General features: G+C 36.2%; 1 protein-coding gene across 7 annotated transcripts in view; it reads right to left on the bottom strand.

Annotated features, from left to right (window-relative positions):
- The window catches only part of NAV3 (neuron navigator 3), a 785,517-nt gene that overhangs the window by 552,159 nt on the left and 212,145 nt on the right, over nt 1-21,213 (bottom strand). For 4 of the 7 annotated variants that reach the window (XM_081061016.1, XM_081061019.1, XM_081061021.1 and 1 more), the window contains exon 2: nt 11,735-12,142. In XM_081061016.1, the coding sequence (XP_080917142.1) occupies nt 11,735-11,806 (72 nt within the window). In that variant the 5' untranslated portion in view covers nt 11,807-12,142. Of the gene's footprint in view, nt 1-11,734; nt 12,143-15,414; nt 15,493-21,213 lie in introns of those variants that run through there. The other 3 variants (XM_081061017.1, XM_081061022.1, XM_081061020.1) reach the window with 3 other exon arrangements.

Here is a 21,213-nt window from a genome sequence, read left to right as displayed (position 1 = left end):
GATCATTTTCATCTTCAAACAAAATATTACACTAAAATAGAGCATATACTAAGCTAAAAGCAGCGTTACTAACTTGAACCTACTAACCTCCATCTTTATCTCTGAAACAATGACTTTCCGAAGCTTGGCTAGTGAGGAAAATAGCAGGCATGATGTAGAGCCTATTATAAATATACTGTAGAACATTCTTAGCCAAGAAGTGTATCCATTGGGCACTGAGGAACTACTGTATTGTTATGCAAAAACGCTCACAAAAATTTGCATCTAAAACGGCAATATAACATTGCAGATTTTAAATGGATTCTTAAATAATTACATGGCCCAGTGTAACATTTGTCATGGAGTATTTATAAAAGACAGTTTATTCTGTGAAATAGGAAAAACTGATTACAGAGAATGATTGCAAAAATGATAAAAAGGTATTTACTTTTATTGCATTAATGCTTGGAACCAATAGCAGCATATTCAAATTGAAGCACAATCATTATGCTCTCGTATAAAACATACAAATGACTGAACACTCAAAATTTCTTTTTCAGTCAAGGAAAAATCATCTATACATATGGAATGGGGTCCTAAAAGTGATTTTAAGTCAATTATTGACATTTACTAACCACTGTCACCCCAATAAATTTAATTAAAAATAATAATTAAAAAAAAGAAAATTGTGAGTGTACATCCCACATATATCCTGTAAGAAACACTGCTGAGGATCCTAGGCCCATTGTAAAAAACTACCTTGTTAGCTAAAAGACAAGTATTAGCAATCCTGAGTCAGTCTCCCTTAACTCTTCTACAATCCTCGAAGGTCTCTTGATCCAGAAGTCACATTGGGAAGGAGGATCAAGCTTGGGAAAATGAGGCAGAAAACCTATATGCTACTAGATAGAAAATACCTTGAAAGCAAGCATCACGTCTTTTTAACATATACCTCCCTGTGGTTTTATACACCTTTTCAAACATACAGCAACACTGAAAGAATTTTACTGTGCTACATAAACCTGCCACGAGACTTTACAATTAACATTTTACTATATTATCTTTGTTATATATAATTTTTACATTCTCAGTCTCATTTTGGAAATGACAGAGATAAAGCCTGCCAAGAATTAATTCGTGTTCCATGAATTAAGGATAACTGTCAACATGCCATGATCAGACAATATTGTGCTTTATTAAACTTGTGATTATGAGGGAAATAAAGTCTTTGAATACACAGGCTTCTCCTCTGACTGGCTCTAGGGTTGAGCTCTAATCACATGTGATTGACTTTATATCCATATTTTAAGATACACTGTCTTGAGCACCAACTATCTTGTGACTGCAGTAAACAGGTAAGCTGAGCCTTGGCCTCAGATGAACCACTAATACCAAGTCCAACATATATTAGGAAAGAAAGCTCAGACAGACCCACAGGGAAGTTCTACCCTGGATCAAGGGTGGATAATCCAGGATTGGTTGATTGGTTCCACTTATATTTTTTCAAGTGTGTGTGTGTGTGTGTGTGTGTGTGTGTTGCTCCCACTTATAAGTAAATAAGTCCTTCATTTTTGGGGAGCCTGGTGTTGAGTGCTTAACTCTTTCGCTGTGTTCATTGATTTCAAGTTTTGGTTTTCTTTTCAAAATGTGTCAGAAATCCACAAAAAAACAAAAAGTTGATATTTTGACTATTTTATGCATTTAATAATAGCAATTTGAGCTGCTTTGTATATAAATAACATTATTGATATATATAAAATTTTCCTATTATTATTCTTGAAAAACACAGAAATATAGAAAAATGCACACGTGCTTTCCTAAACTTCCTTTCTGGAAGTTTCCGTCTTATGTCAGCGGATGGAAATATTCATTCAGATATTATATCTGACAGTCACAGCAACAGGGTTAAATTGTCAAACACAGATAGTAAAGAGAAGTCTAAAACAGACAGCTGTGATTGGAACTAGCCTAGAAGTCATTCAGCACCTGCACGTCGGGGGCCTCATAGGAAATCAAGCGATGAGAAGAGAGGAACACTTCTGCCCTTCAATTCACATTCTGGCCTCTGCCCACAGAGGAGAGCCCACATCCATCTCCTTAGTTCACCCCCAAGAGCTACCAGTTATTGCGTGTTTTCTAGGGACAAAGCATTGTTCTAAATGCTTTACAGACAACTGTTTTCAATACTCCCATTTTATGAAATAACACAAATAAGAGAAGTAGAAGGTAAGTTGAATAATTTAACAAAGTACCAGAGCCAAGAATCAAACTCAGTCTTATTCTAGATTCTTCACTCTTAAATATTTACTATGTTACTTTGTACTACATCCTCCCACAGACATTAGTAGCCTGATTGGTCAGGACATGAGTGAAATAATGGGCCATGTATTATAACTGGGCAGTGTTTCTTTCTGCTAAAGGTCGGATGATGGGCATCACCATTTTTCCCCCCATTGTATTGCTCATTTGGGATAAGCTCACCTAATAGGGTCCTCCTCTTTAAGCAGGCTCTCTCTGTCCATCTTCATCCACACAACTTGGTTAGTATTTTCGGGGCAGCTAAGTGGGGCAGTGATTCTACTTTGAGGGACAAGGAAACCCAGAGTTGGCTTCTGGAGCCTTTAAGGTATCACAGCTTCTCAGAGATGATCTATTTTTAGGAGAGTTTGGGAGCATTTATACACATACTCTCCTTTGTTCCTATTTAGTCACTGTTTTGTGTATATATAGCTTCCTCAGCAGGAAACCCTAGAAGAAAAGAGGAGTGAATAGGATTTCATATAAAAACCCAGCCTAAGTCCCAAACACCAGATTGAGTCAATGTCTCCTAATTGTGTTTTGTCCATTTTTTTCAGTGAATGAGGTGAAGGCAAGAGATGGAAAGAGGTGCTGGCAGATCAGCACCTGCTTTGACCAATTTCAGCTGCAGAGGCCAGGGGGTAGTGGCAGCAGCTGTCCTTTAAGTGGGTCATCTGTCCTATAAGTGGGTCACCTGTCCAGTGAGTGTTTATAAGTCTGGGTCAGTCATACTGTACAAGTATTGACATTATCATCTGTCTGGGTTTGCACTTAGGATATCCAAGAGTAAAATGGGAATGAATAAAAAGGATAAAAGAATCCTTAAAATTTTTAATTCCAAACAGCTGTGTTAACATAGGATCCAACACTAGCTAGTAGAAACAAACACACTTGTATGGATTCCAGAATTCGAGTATAGAATGTCTTAGTTTAGGCTGCACCACAGCAACCCATGAAGCAACGATTCAAGTGCAAATAGTTTATTTGGTTGATGATTCCAAGACATACAGGGAAGTGAGTCAGAGAGGGAGAACCTGAAGATAGAAAATAAAGCACACTTGGATTGCAGCAGTGTGTAACTAAAGCTAACCCCACCGAGGGACTCTCAGATATGTTCTCTCGGGCAGGGCTTCTCAGAGATTGCTGTGCATTAAAGTCCTTCAGAGAAAGACAAGTACCATATGATCTCACTTATATATGGAATCTAAAGAAAAGACTATGTGAATGAACTAATCAGAGTCAGTTTTGGGGACGCAGAGAAAAAACCGAGAGTGGTTAGATGGGTGTGTGGGAGGGGGTTGGGGATAAGGGGAAAGGTGAAGGGATTTGGAAGCAGCTGGTAACCACAAGATGGCCTCAGGGTTTTTCTTTTGAAAATTAATTTGGGGAAGGTATTCTATAATGTTGTAAAGATTTTGTTGGGTATCCGATGGACATGCGTCCTATTTGGGAGACCACCTCAGGGATACTGTGGATACCTGATCATGGCATTGTACATCAGAAGCTAAACATTAATGAATGCCAACTATAATTTTATATATATAATGTGATGGTTCAGTGTGAGGTCGGAGGGATAGTGGATGGGGGGAGGGGGGTTCACAGTATGAGGGATATAAATGATGAACGTCTAAGTATTACCTTGTTTTGTACACCTGAAACTAATAAATAAATTAATTAATAAAAAAAAAAAAAAAAAAAAAAAAAGTCCTTCAGGGATCTTGTTAAAATGCACATTGAGATTCAGTTGGTTTAGTGTGGGGCCTGAGACTCTGCATTACTTATATAATTCCGGATAAGAACGCTGTGGCCACTCCTCAGAACAACACACTTTGAAAGTCAAAGATGTTGATAGCTTTCTGCTTATGTGCAAATTAAATTTGCACAGAAAATTCACAAACTTTCTTATGTCTGCTGCTTACATATCATGACATCTGCTGTTTCATGTAACTCTTATCCCAGGCATTGTGTACTCATTGAATATCATCAGTCTTAAAGAAATTGGTCAGTCCCTATGTAAGGAAGACATAAAGCATTCTGTTCACCCCGTCCTAAAGCTACTAATTAGATGGTTCTGCTCACCGGCACATAGCCCGCTGTGCATAGAAACGAATCAGGCGTGTCCTCCCACTCCCAATTCATCTCTGACTCTCTCTGCTTACACACCTGTGCCTGCTCCCCACTCCATTCCAGTGACAACTCATTCTGATTTTGGTGATTAGTCTTAAATCTTTGGCCCTTGGAAATGAAATACTTATTTCCTGATTTTGATGCTCAGCACTCTTTAACAGTATGCTTGCATGAGTTCACAGGTTCTTATCCATGTGGCTGCCTCAGGGTAAGCTCTGTGGAATGTCAGTCCACTTGGTTATACTCACCTGGAACCTCAAGAGAAACAACTGGACATGGTTGAACGATTGTTTTAAATTGATTATGCTATGTTCAGATGTATATATTCATATGGTCAAATGGAGAAAAGTCCCAGCCCCTTTGGAAATTCAATCTTAAAGAGAAACGGACAATGATATGATTGCCATTCAAAAGAGGCCACAAAATATTAGAATATTTGCTTTAAAAAGTGTGTGTATGTGTACGTTAGATATGAATATATAAAAACCTAATATTGTATGCATAGAAAGGTGAGAGTAAATTGGTACATTAGTGTATTCCAAGTATTCTGCATTGTGTATAACCACATTTTAAAATATATTTTAGAACAAAAAAATTAGTCTCAGTCATTCCTTTATGAAATGATAAAAGCCAGAAGAACACACATATAAATACTCAGACAGAGGAAGGGATTTAAGAACAAACACAATTTAAAACTTACTAAACCTTGTATATTAGTAGTCGTGACTATCATTATCATTGACATAATTAATGAAAAGCAATAACATTAAAAACAATTTACATGTAATTCTGCCTTCAAATGCTCAGAATATTTATCACATAACTCATGTATCATGTATCTCAGACCTATCTATTTATCTATATGAAGTTTACAAGGTCATTATATCTTTTGACATCTAAAATCCACCAATCGGGAAAAAGATGTGGTCTAGTTTTGCACAAAGGAGTAGAACCATGAAGCATGGTGTATATATAGTCACTTTTATCTAGTTCCAGGTTTCTGTTACCCCAAGTCTGTTTACATTAAAAATGTATGCTGCTAGGAGCAAAAAAGGGAAGTGGCCATACAAACTTTCAGAACTCCGTTTGATAACTACCTAGTATATGATCGAGGAAGTTTTAAAGGAGGTTCTACCCATCTTCAGATCTGAAAAAGAAGTTTCTAGAATCACTTCTAAGCAGAAAAAGAACTCACAAAATCTAATTTATCCTTAGAGAACTCCAGGTAAAGCTGGGAGGCAGCTATTTGTAGCATTCTTTTATCAAAGATGAGGGGACACAGGGAGAAATTAGGGGCAGTTTTAATTGTCATCACAGTATACCGTAATTCCAGTACTAGTTTCTTTGTGAACTTGACATCCATATTTGTGTTTGGACATGTATTCCAGATTTGTATAATAACACTGCAGAATGATTGCTCAATTCATCTCAAAAATTAAAAGCTTGGATAATCAGTAACTCGATGACTAATCAATTTTGTTGAAACCCCCAGACAATTCATTCATATTAGCAGTCATGATTAATCAAGATCAGATGATTAATAAATGATATGGGTTTACTTCATCCTCCCTCATGGCCCTTTTAACATATCTCATACACAGGAACAAAAAAGGAGTCCGGCATATTTTTAAATATAAATCAACATGTAATGATTCTATCCTTCAAGCAGATCAAAGAATGATAGGGCTGAATCTATCCCAAGCCTTCCCTTTTTTCATGATATTTTTCTCTTAAGAAGACATATTTCTCCATATTTTGTCTTAAGGAGACAGATTTTTAATCAGTTTCCAACATAAATAATTTTAAGTAGTCCTCAAGACTTATGTGAATAATCCCAATACTCTTCTTGTCTCTTATGTGATGCTCTTTTACCAAGACTGCAAGAAAATGCAACAAATAGGGTCTAAATTAAAAAAATCAGCATACCGTGGGGACCTCGCTTCCAATATGACCAAGAAAAGAAAGAATAATGGAGGCACCCAAAAGGGCCCCCCGCCATATGCAGCCAACTTGTTGCACCAACTGTGCCCAATGTGTGCCTAAGAACAAGGCCCTGAAGAAGAGTGTCATCGGAAACATAATAGAGGCCACAGTTGATAGGGACATTTCTGAAGTGTCTTCCACACTCATGTGCTTCCCAAGCTGTATGTGAAACCACGTTACTGTGAGTTGTGCCATTCACAACAAGATAGTCAGGAAGCGTTCCCATGAAACCCGGAAGGACCAGACATCCCCACCCCAATTTAGACCACGACCTCTGCCAAAGCCCATATAAGAAACTATGTCCTTAAGAACTGAAGAAATATTCTCTAGGGAAAAAATAAAATGGAATTTACACTTTAAAAAAATCAGCACACTAAAAATAGTAAAATGAAAATTTGCCAGCTTTAAATTGATAAACATTTTTACTCTGTAAAATATTATTAGACAAGTCTAACACAGTCATGTGCAGATATGTATCTGGACAACACTTCTGTTTCATGTCAGCTGAAAAAATAAGTATAAAACTAGTTCATGTGGATCAACACTGACAAAGCACTCATTGTTACCTGCAGACAATGCTTTCTCTAACTTCCCATTTAAACTTAATTTTCAGTCTATGATGTCACAGAGGCAACCGTAAATTAACTGGCTTCCTATATTATGAGAATAAGAAACTCATACAACTCAAGAAAAAAAATCCAATTAAAAAATGGGTAGAGGACCTGAACAGACACTTTTCCCAAGACATAGAAACGGCCAACAGCTATATGAAAATACGCTCAACTTCACTAGCTCTTAGGGAAATGCAAGTCAAGAACACAATGAGGTACCACCTCACACTAGTTAGAATGGCTATTATCAACAAGACAAATAGTAACAAGTGTTGGAGAGGCTGTGGAGAAAAACGAACTCCCATACAATATTGGTGGGAACGTAAATTGGTACCTCCGCTAAAAATTAAGAATATGTTTACCATATGATCCAGCAATTCCTCTCCTGGGTATCTACCCAAAACATCTGAAAACATTTATCCATAAGATATATGAACCCCAATGTTCATTGCAGCTTTATTTACAGCGGCCAACACATGGAAACAACCAAAGTGTTCTTCGATAGATGATTGGATAAAGAAGATGTGGTACCTATGAGTTATACACAATGGAATACTACTCGTCCATAAGAAAAGATGAAAAGTTGAAAAATATGGATGAATCTTGAGATTATTATGCTTCACAAAATAAGTCAGACAGAAAAAGTCATGAACCATATGATTTCACTCTGGGTGGTGAACACACAATGCAATATACAGATGATGTATTACAGAATTGTACACCTGAAACCTACATAATTTTACTAACCATGTCACCCCAATAAACTTAATTAAAAAAATAATAGGCTTTCTCCACGCCAACATCTTCTTTTCTATGAATTAATACAATCATTTCTCTCATTTTACATGATTTTTCCACATTGCAAACACTCCAATTCACTATCCCCAGAGTGTGTCACTTCTGAAATAATTGTCATCTCTAAGAAAGAAAGACATGATGTGCTGCAATTATTCTTGAGCTTTTTGCATGGTAGTGTGAAAATAATGCTGGCTAGCATGTAAAAGACACAATTTTAGGAAGTGAAAAACAGAGATGGCATCAATCTTAGACATTTCCATAAAAGTAAATATATCTTCATATAGGCGGTAATACTGCTCATCCCTTTCTGGGTTAGAGAACAGAGAAACAAAATAATTCAAACAAATCACAAAATATTTATTGCATTACCATTGCCATAATTTCAAAATGTGTATCCTGCTGCCCTTTTAGCAGTGCCTAGTAAATTGCTGACTATGACAAATGCTTCGGTTTAATACACAAAATATTTGTGGAGCAATAAAGCAACGTCCCAGGGCTGTCCGAACTGCAAACTGCCTGCAATTAGACTGACAGTAAAATCTACTGAGCTCTGCTTTTCAGTTCAAGGTCACAATTAATTATATAGCAGTGACATTTGTACCTATTGAGCTTTCACTATTGTAGGGGCTTTTGGAGGAATAATCTCATAAATCAATAAAATTAGTGGAAAGCAACATACCAACCTCACCAGCATCAATGAACAAACAAAAGGATCAAAATGTCAAGTTTTCATAAATAAAACACACCAGGGCATTCAGGTTATTTGATATGCCATGACAATTCTCCCATCTGGAACAGTCCAGAAGCTAAATGTCAAGAACAAGAATAATCCATAAGAGCTAAAAGTAACTGAAAGTTCTGATAAAAATCACAGGGATCAAATATGCAATTGAGTTCCACCTCACCATACACTAACCCAAGTTGATTTGAGATTCTTAGAACTATTTTCAACTCCTATAAAATCCACATCTCTGCTTTATCCATATTGAAGAAGACTTCAGATACGACTTGTTAGAGGATACCTTTTAACGTGCAAGCATGTTTTCCTCTGTTCAGATTTAGTAAGGTGATAAGGCATTATTTAAAAGAAGCCCTAGTAGTCACATACACTTTTAAACTCTTTAATTTTGAATAACAGTACGTATACTCTTTTTTCCAAGACCAAACCTCTAGAGGTAAAAGCAGCTTTTATCTTTCCAGAAAGATACCTTCTTAATAAATCGGAAAGGAGCAAGCAAGTTCCTGGTATACAGCAAGCAGTCCATACATTACCTCTTCCCTGACTTCCACCTACTCATTGCAGTAGAACACAAAATCAGAAACTCGCATGCTCAGTGTCCTAACAGTATCTACTTAGAAGCAGAACATAAGTACAAATCCACATACTTTCAATTAAGAACAAAAGCCAGTGAGCTATGGTGGACTGAACAAGAAATCAGTTATACAGTGTTCAGAGTAGGAACCTATCTATATTAAAAGCCAGTTCAATGCATCTTATTTTTTGAATGTCTGCCATATGTCAAACACTGTGAAAAGAACACATTTTTCAATAATACCAAGAAGATGCTTCACCTCTGGATGAAGTCATGTGTTCGAATAAATGTATTTTATTTCACTGATGTGGAACACTGTGCCTGTTAAATTAATTCATCATGAAAGAGTACAAACGTTTGAAGTAATTACATGAATGATCTTATAACCTCTACTGGCAATTGTGTGGTGACAGGGCTGTGCCCAGAGCTTAGCCTACAAAGATTTATGAAACTACATTTCATTTTTCTCCTTCATACAAACTCAAAAACTGTCACTGAGACTAGGTGTTCCTGCTGACACTTAACAAATCTGAACCTTAAGTATCGATCAATCGATCCATCAATATCTGTGTTTCTGGTTTATTCAGTGTGAATGCCCACACAAACTGGGTGGCCAGGAAATCATTAGAATCCTATTTTCCATCTTGCTACTGCTCATTGAAATTGTTCATTCCTCCCCTATCTCCCTACCACCTAGAAGTTGGGGCTCTAGTGGAATGGGGTCCTCTCGTCTCACTACACCAAGCTGTTGTTGTTTTTTTCTTTTAATTTTCCCACAGAATCATGCCTCACCATAGTTTGTCTAAATTCTACTACTATTCTTTATGAGCTGAATAGTCCTTTGTGAATGGCCTGGGAAACTAACCATCATTATAGACCATTGTTTCAAGTTCCATACAAGGAATTTTCAAAATGACGTTTAAAATTCATTTCATTCTTCAGCTTGTAATCCCTCTGTGTTAGCAGAAAACATCTCTTATTCAGGAAATAAAAGAAAAGCACCTGCAGAGGTACTTTCCTTTCCTGCCAAAAAACAGAACTTCAATCAAGAATTATAACTCTGTGATATTAATTGCCAACCTAGTACCCACTTCCCTCTTCATTTACCCAACCGGCAAATTACCATCAGAGTTAAGGACAGTTTAAAAATGTAGATAGAGAAAAATAATCAAATGACTCCTCCGTAGTTAAGAGATTCCAGAAATGCTTTAGATGTAAACTCGTCTTGCCATCTCTTTTTGCATTTTATACCCTTAGTGCCAGCAGGTGGGGGAAAACAATGCTGACCATTTGAAACACCACCACCATTCTTGGTAATACACTTATTTGTGTAGAAATTCATATTCATATTGAAGTGAAAATTGATTTCAGGTATCTTGGATTTTATAGTACTTAGTATTTTCTAAGGTTTACTTATACTGCAGGTAAGCACAATGAATGGACCAACCTGGACATAAATAAGCCATCCATTTTGTTCTGAACTGATGCAAAGAGATCGCTGTAGCACCCATTCTAGTCGCATTGGTTATAATTTCAGCATAAATTAATAAGCTATTGCCTCTATATTGTCTCTTCTAAACTTCTAACCTCCAGAACTGTGAAAGAGCTAGTTGTCTTCTGGGACTACAAAGTGACTAGTAAAAAATTAAGACTGATGTGAAAACAAACCTTAATCATGGCCCTTAGACCCAAGTCTAACTAAAAATCTCCTTTCTATGATCTCATGATACCTCGCTTTTGTGCCTTAGCCACTGGGTCCCCACACACCTCTCCTGTACTAATGGAGTCAATGAAAGCAGCACAAAAGATGATATATTTTACTATGAGTGGGCTTTCTCTCCTGGGCACCATCTCTGACCCTTCTGATAAGTGTTCTCTAGATGGTTCTCACTACCGTGCAGCAGTTGAGCAGGTAAGAGTTTCTAAAAAGGTAGAAAAAAATGAGGCTTAAGTGCAATCCTTAGTATTCAATTCCCAGCTTCTTACTCAGAAGCTCTCTAAACCAGTTTTAAAAAACTATATTAGCACAGTCCTTTCTCGATATTTTTCCATTAGTTCCTTCAACAACAGACTTCAAGCATCAAACAAAAGCTCACAGTGGCCTCATGACTCTCTTTCCAGGCCAGCTATAAAAAATAAGGCTTAAACTGATGTTCCCCAAGGACATGAAATTGGAGAATTTCAAATGCCAATGGTGGCTTCTAATGGTAAGAAGGCAGGTGTTCTCGTGCAAGAGAGATCTAACTTGCTCCATGACTCCAGAGATGCCCCATGACTCACACCTCACCCTGGATCTCAGAAAATCACACCTCATCCTGGATCTCAGAAAACAGTTCACATGAGGTCAGGCCAGCAGTTCACCAAAATGAAGTCAAGAGTGAGAGAACAAAGTAGAATCCTTTGCAAAACCATTGGATGGATGAATTCAGAAGACGTTAGAAATAAAACCACCAAATAAATGGTAATAAAATCCAGACCCATAGCCACACTTGGCTATGTGGCAGGATTTGTTACCATGAAATGGCATGTTATTTTATCTCCTAAAACACATTCATTTTCAACTTACAATATTCTCTTTAAGCATAAACAAAAATGACCAAATAAAAGGAAATGTATTTGCATTACCTTCTTCTGATCTTCTAGCTTATGGCTCACTGGATTCTTCCCATGTCTGTTCATCTCTGAAGATAAATCCATCACATTAGGTTCTTACCCTTCAAAATGGAATCTCTTCAGAAAAGCAGCAAACTAATCCAAGATGCAATCAGTAGAAAAACATTGGCATGCCACATTTCCCATCACACACCGTCTCTGAACTTCATCAACTCCACGGAATGATTAAAAAATCCATTGATTGAATGGAAAAAATGAATTTTGGAATTTACTCCCAGGACTTTCCAAATCAACATATCGTTTTTAAATGCTGATGTCTCAAAAGCAAAATTGTCATCCAGGAATTTTAATTCCAACTGCTATCTTTTTCTTTCTTCACAGTTTTCCATTTTAATAAATAATTACACAGTTCCTGTAAACCTGTGATAAAAAAATAAGCACATAGTTAATTCTCTCTCACAATTAATGAAAAATTCTTGTCTGAAACACTCAATTTAGAAAAAATTTAGGCACAGATTATATTTCACTTAAAAGAGTAAGTGAAAGGCGTTATTCTTCACCCCCACTGCCTTCAAAATACCAATTATAATACCTGAACCAAAAGGAATACTAAAACGAGGAATTCACAGCACACTGACGCTAAAACTCAGCAGAGACTACAAATATACGCATCAACAGGTGTATACGCTCCATGCTTCCACTTATTAATTACAGCATTCAGAGAACTACAGAATTTAGAAAAGAGCACGATATAAGTAGACACAATGATAGAATGATACTTTTCATAAAGAATTGTATTTAAACTTCAAAATCAGTCTGTGAATTTGTCATTACTCTATTTTAAGATGAGGATATTGAGAAGGTAGGAAAACTTTTGTATGCTAGTAAATGAGTAGCAACAAACAAGTAGAATTAGAATTCAGACACCTTTGACTCCAAAACCCTTTTTGTTGTTGTTGTACTGGATAAACTTCTCTCAATTCATATTGCATATTTTGTCCACAGGATATCTAGCTGAATTATGAATGCATAATGCATTCTCCTAAAAGGGTCACATAACCTGGTGATGCCCATCCCGCCTAGAAAACAGAATTACTTGTTAAAATAATTTTGATTATATAGATTCCTGGAGTCTACCCAACTCTGCTAATTTAGAAGCTACAAGTTAGTGCTTGGAAATCTGTATTTTTTTTTTCATCTCTTCTAGACACTGATACAGGAAATTGACTAAGGAGTTGAAACCTCCCTCTAATGCAGGACTTCCCAAACTTCCCAAACTGCATTTTGGAATAACCTGTGAAGCTTCAAAAACTACAGATTTTGTGTCTAATCTTAAGAAACTATATGTAATTAATCTGGGATGTGATCTGACTCTTGGAGCCGTCCTAATACTATATATAGTCCTTTTACATAGTTGACCAATCACTGCTTGAATACATTCAACAAGAGGAAACTTAGTGTCTCACAGGCAGCTCTTTTCATATTGAGACAGCTTTAGTCTTTAGATAGTTCGTCCTAATTTGGACATGAAGTCTGCATTCATGAATATTTCTGAACATTTGTAATATCTTATGTCTTTGTAGCCATTACTGTACACAAAACATTTTTAATTTCCCTTTTTATCTGACAGTTCTTCAAGTACCACTTCAGCCTGGTTAATCATCCCTGGAACCTTCAACAATTCCTCACTACCCTGCTTACTTTCTTCAGAAGAGCTTTCTCTTTTCACAGGACCCATAACCTGTGCGACCCAGAAGAGAACACAAGAGTCGGTCAGCCACAGCATGCTCCCTTTAAGAACTAACCTTCAGGTCCCACAAAACATGACAGGCCAAGCATAAAATAAATGATAAAGCAGACAACTGGTGTTGGAAAAATCACTGCCTGAGCTGCCTTTTATACCTCTCTACACAATGTTTCCTGTCTAGCCATCCTTCTGCCAACCATTGATCCGTCTCAAACCTTCAGCTCTGCTACGTAAATATTTGTAGTTTGTGCACTAATGTGAATGTTACTAGAAAAGGAACCAGTATGGGCAAAGGCTTGGATGTGAGAGAAAATATGGCCAATTTGAGACACTCAAAGGAATTCAATGAGGAATTGCTGAAAAATGTGAAGAAGGAATGCCGCAGAATAGAATTTGTGATTTTAAAAGTTCATCTTAACTGCAATATGGAAAATTGATGGAAGGGAGAGAAATCTATGGCAGAAAACAAAAGAGACAACAGCATCCTGAACTAGTGTAGGAGCTGATAGGATAGAAAGAATGACCAAATTGCGTGATACGGTATTTAAAAGGTGTAATTGACAGAATTGGCAATTGATTGGATATGAATATGAGTGTAAATGTGTGGTTTAAGGGTTCATGAGCATATGGCCAATGATATCATTATCTCAAGCAGCAGATTCCAGAAGAGAAGCACTTTGGACAGAAGAAGATAAAAAAATTTGTAAAGTAAAAAAAAGATGCTTGTTAAAATCTAGAAAATTACAAGCCAATCTCACTGATGGACATAGAAGCAAAAGTCCTAAAGGAACATTAACAAATGGAATCCAACAATGTATAAAATGAATCTTACATCAATTCCAAGTTTGTACTATGCCAGGAATAAAGATTGGTTTAAACTTTAAAAATCAATCAGTGTAATTCACATTAGTAAAATAAGGCAAAAAAAAAAAGGATATATGTTCATCTGTTGGTATACAAATATAATCTAACAAATTAAACATTGATTCATGACAAAAAAAAAGTTGATCTGATAATACTTACACTTTAAATGATAAAATATATTCACAAAACATCTACAGTAAATAATCAAATTTATTGGTGATAAGTTATACTTTCCATTTGCTCATGAATACCTGCTAACATGACTTCTATTCAATATTGTATTGTCCTGGCCATTCAGCAGAACAAAAAAAAGAATGTGAGAGACAGAGGGAGGGACGAGGTAAAAAAGATGGAGGGATGGAAGGAGGCAGGAAGATGCAGGCAAGCAGTATAAACTTTGGAAAGGAAGAAATAAAACTGTTATTATTTCAAATGTTATGATGATATATATAGAAAATATTAAAGAATCAAGAGATAAATTACTAGAATTAATAAGTGAGTTCAGCAAGTTTCCTGGATACAAAATCAATATATAGCATTCTTTTATATTTCTTTATAACACCAACAAATATTTTTAAAAAATGAAACTTTAAAAGGATACTATTTACAGTGCCACTAAAAATATCAAGTATCCTGGAATAAATCTCATACTAGATGGTAAAAACTTTATGATAAAGCAATAACACATCATCAAAAAGTAAAGCTCTTAATGAGCAGAGTGCCATGCACATTCATAGACTGTAAGATTCAATACTGTAGAAATGCCAGTGCATGCCTAAAAGATTTATAGAATAAGTGCATTACTACTCAAAATCCCCAGTTTTCTTTTTATAACTTCAGAATATGCTTCTAAAATATATATGAAAATAAAAAAGACCAAGAAAATACAAGACATTCAAATGCAGGACAAGTTGCAACTATTTGCTCTACCAGATGTTAAGACATATTACAAACCAACTGCAAATAAAACAGTATCTAACTAGTGCAAGGATAGACAAGTTAACCAATAAAACACAGAAAACCCAGAGAGACTCTTAACACATATGCTCACTTGATTTATAACATAAGCAAAATCACAAACCTGTGGTGGAGGGGGCAGGGGGGAGTCTTTTCAACAAAGAGTTCTGGGTTAATTGGATATCCAAATGGGAAAAAATGAAACTTGACCTCTACTTCACACCAATAATCAAATCCAGGTGGATTGTAGATGTACATGCGACAAAACAATAAACCTCCAGGAGAATATTTTCATGACCTTGGGGGAGGAAATGATTTCTTAAACAAGAATAAAAAAGCAATGAATAGTTTTTAAAAATAATAACTATGATTATATTAAAATCAAAAATTTTTATTTATCAGGTTTTGCCTATAAGAAAATGTAAATGCACAGAGTAGAAAAAGGTACATTAGGGATGGGGAAAGAGGGTAAGTATGTCTAAAAGGGAGAGTACGTGGAAGTGTTTAGTAACAGAACCAGGATGTATCTTGATTGTGGACATGGTTACGTGAATCTATACATGTGGTAAAACCCCACAGAACAATACACACACACAAATGAGTGTATATAAAACTGTTGCAATATGAACAACCTCTATGGATTGTTCCAATGTCAGTGTCCTGGCTTTGATATTGTACTCCAGTTATGTAAGATGGTACCACTGGAGGAAACCAAGTGAAGAGTATACAGGACCTCCCTGCACTTTTTTCCTTCTTCCACTTCCTGTGACTCTGAAATTATTTAAAAATTAAAAGTGATAAAAAAGAGGATGCATGGGGCGGCCGGTTAGCTCAGTTGGTTAGAGGGTGATGCTCTTAACAACAAGGTTGCCGGTTCGATCCCCACAGGGGCCACGGAGAGCTGCGCCCTCCACAACTAGATTGAAACAACTACTTGATTTGGAGCTGATGGGCCCTGGAAAAACACTGAAAAAAAAAAAAAAAAGATGTACAAATGGCCAATGAACACATGAAAGAAAACATGAACACCCTCATTAGTAATCAGGAAAATGCTAATGTAAACTGTGATGAGATACAACTTCTCATCTATCCAAATGGACTAAAAAAAAAAAAAAAAAAACACCCAAATAAATAAGAATACCAACTGTTGGCAAAGACATGGAACAACAAGAACATTACTGATCAAAGTATAAACTTGTAAAAAAAATGAGTCTGACCCACTAAATTTGAAGATACACATACTGTTGTATGACCTAGCAATAACATTCCTAGACAGGTCAAAAATATAAGCATATGTGCAGCAAGAGAAATATACAAGAAAATTCCTTCAGAATTACCAAAAAGAAAGAAAACAAACAAACCAGGAAACAACACAAAACTCCGTCAACATTAGAACGTATAAATAACTTGTGACATATTTATATAAGAGATAACTGTACATTAAATAAAATGAACAAACTATAAACAGACATATCAATATGGATGAATGTCAAAATATTAAGAATTCAAAAAAGTCCAAACCAAAAGAATATATATCCTGTATGATCCCATTTATATAAAGTTTAAAAAACTTGTAAAAGTCAAGAGAGTGGTTACCTTTGTTGAGGGGAAGGAAAAGGAGTTTGGATTTTGATAGGAGTTTGAAGTGTTATCAACATGCCATTTTTTTTGACTTGGGTGGGCATCACATGGATTTTAGTCTTGTTACAATTCACTGAGCTGTGAGTTTACATTCCGCACAGTTTTCTTGATGTTTAATATGCTTTGTGATCAAAATATTGGCTAAGAAAAAATTCAGGTACATCTACGTCTTTAGTATTTCCATGTTGCTCTAATAAGCAACAAATAAGTATCTAAGTTAGATGGCTGTTACAATGTTATCAGTGGTCATTTCTGTATTCTTTTTTTTTTTTTTAATTATGGGACCAGCTGTTTGATTATGGCGTAGACTTTTGCCTGAGAACAATAAGTTTACCAATACAGGATCTATTAAATGTCAGAGAACGCATTCATCTCCTGACTTCCAATATATGTTCCACTTCTTTAGAGTAATGAGTTATTATACTCTATGAACCTATGTCTATTAAATAGTCTATGAAAATAGTCTATGAATAGTCTAGAAATAATCTATGAAATAGTTTACACAAATTTATTTATATCAGTGTGAAATATTTCCAAAAGCCTCACGAATGCTCTAAATTATTCAGATTTATACACCTTACCTAAAACCTGCCCTTACAGTGTTAAAAGACTCATCGCACTGAGTGCTTCACATGTACTTGACACAGTGAGGCCAGAAATAGCAAATTTCAAATCTAGCTCTTGTCTTTACGGAGCTTCCACTCCAGTGGGGAGTCGGATGTAAATAAAACTAAGGCACATCAGCATAGCTTTTCCAGATGTGTCCAACATCAAAACTTTTAAAATACTGATGAATTTACACCAAAGATAAAAGGCAATTTCATGTAGACAGAATTAATTAGTAGAACACTATGCAGATAAAAATTAATTTGAATACAGTTCCTTTTAAATGCATAAAGGACACACAGTATGACTTATGCTTACTTTTGTGAAATAAAAACCATTTATAAGAAAACGCTAAAGGAGCTGGGAGAAAAAGTGGATTTATATATATTAAAATGATTCTGAAAGTTATTCTCATATGCAGGCAATTGTCAACACGCCAATATTAATTCTCTGCCACTCTTCTTCAATATAATTCAGACATTGGGTTTGGTAGTTAAATATAATCACGGTATGCATACATACAGTTTTATTTTTTTCTATAGTTTAAGAGGTTTCCATACTGTTCAAATTTATCTAGAAATTCCTCACTCGTATTAAAGATTTATAAAAAGATCAACAAAGTGAGAGTTTGGAAGGATTTTTGAGTGGTTGGAGTGTGTGCTACCTCCTAACCCAGCCTTCTGAGAGAGATTTTAAGGGGACCATTCAGGAAACGATGCATGTCCCCTGCAGTTGAGGGAACACAAACGTCCAAAACCGAGCAAGGTAAACTGACCCATGGCACTGTGGTAGGTTTATCATCTGAGAAGGAAACTGAGGTCTTCTCTGATTGTACATCAAAAATGTATAATTCTCAGGGACAAGATATCGAATTTGTGGTAGGAATGTTTGTCTCAATTCATTCATAAAAGGGAGTCTGCTCCCAAGAGTAATTTGCCAGGGTAAGGGGCCTGCTGCAGGAGGAAGCGGTAGGTGCTGCAGGGCAGAGAACCTGAGGAAAGATCTGAAATGTCCAATTCAAGGAAAGGTCATTACAACGGTCAAGGGAGGTGAGGTCAGAGGGACCCAGTAGTACAATCTTCAAACATCTCAGCCAAATAACCACGAAAAAAGTCAGTTTTAAATATCCCGCAGACCTAGAGAATGAAGGCATCTTATAACAATATCAGACAACAAGAGATTTTCTACCTCCATGTCTCCCCTCTCTTCCCCATCTCCCCTACAAGACCCTGTGAGTGGGGGAGGAGGTGAAAAAAGAAGGTCCTTTCCCAGAGGCTGTAGGAGGGTAGGAAGGGGCACTGGTACCCATTCTTGGTCTGAGTGAAGAAGACGTTTTTGAATAAAGATGTGTTAATAAAAATATTGAAATAAATATTCTAAATTGTGAATTGAAATTTTTTGTGACCTAAATTGATCATAAAGCTTATATGATCTAAAAGTGAGCAAAAACATTAAATAACCCAAATCTGCATCCACGGACTCAGAAACAATTCTATGAGAAGTCTGAAGAAACAAGAGAGAAGTTTGGAATAGAGATTTAGAGGTAGGAGTCATTAGTCTAAAGAGGATGTCATTTCTGTGAAAAACGTCGTTGGTAGTTTGATAGGAATTGCGTTGAATATGTATATTGCCTTAGGCAGTATGGACATTTTAATTATATTAATTCTTCCTATCCATGAACATGGAATGTGTTTCCATCTATTTATGTCTTCTTTCATTTCTTTCTTCAGTGTTGTATAATTTTCTGAGTACAGATCCTTTACATCTTTGGTTAGATTTATTCCCAGATATTTTATAGTCTTTGGAGCAATTGTAAATGGAATTGTTTTTTTTAATTTCTCCTTCTGCTATTTTATCATTGGTATATACAAATGCAACTGATTTCCGAATATTAATTTTATATCCTGCTACTTTACTAAATTCATCTATCAGCTCTAATAGTTTCTTGGTGGAGTCTTTAGGGTTCTCTATATATAGTATCATATCATCTGCATATAATGATAATTTTACTTCCTCCTTACCAATTTGGATGCCTTTTATTTCTTTCTCTTGTCTGATTGCTGTGGGTAGAACTCCCAGCACTATGTTGAATAGAAGTGGAGAAAGTGGGCAACCTTGTCTTATGTGAATGAACTAATCAGAGTCAGTTTTGGGGACGCAGAGAAAAAACCGAGAGTGGTTAGATGGGTGTGTGGGAGGGGGTTGGGGATAAGGGGAAAGGTGAAGGGATTTGGAAGCAGCTGGTAACCACAAGATGGCCTCAGGGTTTTTCTTTTGAAAATTAATTTGGGGAAGGTATTCTACAATGTTGTAAAGATTTTGTTGGGTATCCGATGGACATGCGTCCTATTTGGGAGACCACCTCAGGGATACTGTGGATACCTGATCATGGCATTGTACATCAGAAGCTAAACATTAATGAATGCCAACTATAATTTTATATATATAATGTGATGGTTCAGTGTGAGGTCGGAGGGATAGTGGATGGGGGGAGGGGGGTTCACAGTATGAGGGATATAAATGATGAACGTCTAAGTATTACCTTGTTTTGTACACCTGAAACTAATAAATAAATTAATTAATAAAAAAAAAATCAGATGTTGTTGCCATTGTAAAAAAAAAAAAAAATAAAGAGGATGTCATTTATGGAAGTTACACAGGGTAAAAATCACCAAGGGCAGAACTCCAGGGGGACGATCCAAATTGTCTTAGATAGTATTGTTTAAATCAACCCCCAAAACGCAAACTTGATCACACCACTTAATTAAAATTCTTCAATGGTTCCCTAACACGTAAAGCCAAAAGGAAAATAAAAATCAAAATTCCTTAGAATGTCACTCAACACTCTACCAACATGATCTGTTTTTAACTTTCCGGATTCGTATATTACCACTTCCAGCTTCCGTATTTTAGTGTAGTTATACCAAAAAACACGAGTTCCTGAATACAACATGTCATTTCATATCTCAAGCACAAACATATCCATAAGTGCCACACAATCCAATCAGCAAAGACCTGCTTATCCTTAAAAAGTCTCCTCAAATCCATGTCTTCTATGAAGACCTTACTTTCTTTATATCCACAACCCCACTCCAGACAAGTTAGGCCCTTCTTCCCTAGTGTTCTCTGAGCATCTGTATACTTCTCCCATATTATCACTTAACTTAGTTACTTGTCCCCTTCTAGGTCGTCAGCCCCTAAATACTCTTTTAGAACCCCCAAGGTATGATACAATGCCTGGTATCATACCAGGCATTGTAATCATCCATTAAGTGATCCGTGTGATTTTGAGAAAACATGAGATTCTCTCTCTCTCCCTCTCTCACCAATAATTTCCTATAAACCTAAAAAGGTTGAACCCAAATTGTCTCATGCTATGAAAATTATTAGTTTAGAAAGGGCTCTCTCTGATCTTAGAATTTTAGCCATGCTCTTTTTCACTGAAGTGTCACATGCATCGATAAAGTACAAAAATCTTAAGTGTACAGCCTATGATACACTCCGTTAACCACCACTCATCTGATGACACAGAATATTTCCAAAACTCCAGATAACTCCCTCACTCCCCCTCTCCCTTAATATTCCTAAAGGTAATCACCATAGATTTATTTTCTCTGTTCTTGAAACTTCATACTAAGTGGAATCATTTGTTTCTGCTGTTTTTCCACATTTAATC

The sequence above is a fragment of the Rhinolophus hipposideros genome (genome assembly GCF_964194185.1).
Source record: "Rhinolophus hipposideros genome assembly, chromosome: 9".
Taxonomy (NCBI): domain Eukaryota; kingdom Metazoa; phylum Chordata; class Mammalia; order Chiroptera; family Rhinolophidae; genus Rhinolophus; species Rhinolophus hipposideros.
This window is presented reverse-complemented; position numbering and strand designations above follow the sequence as displayed.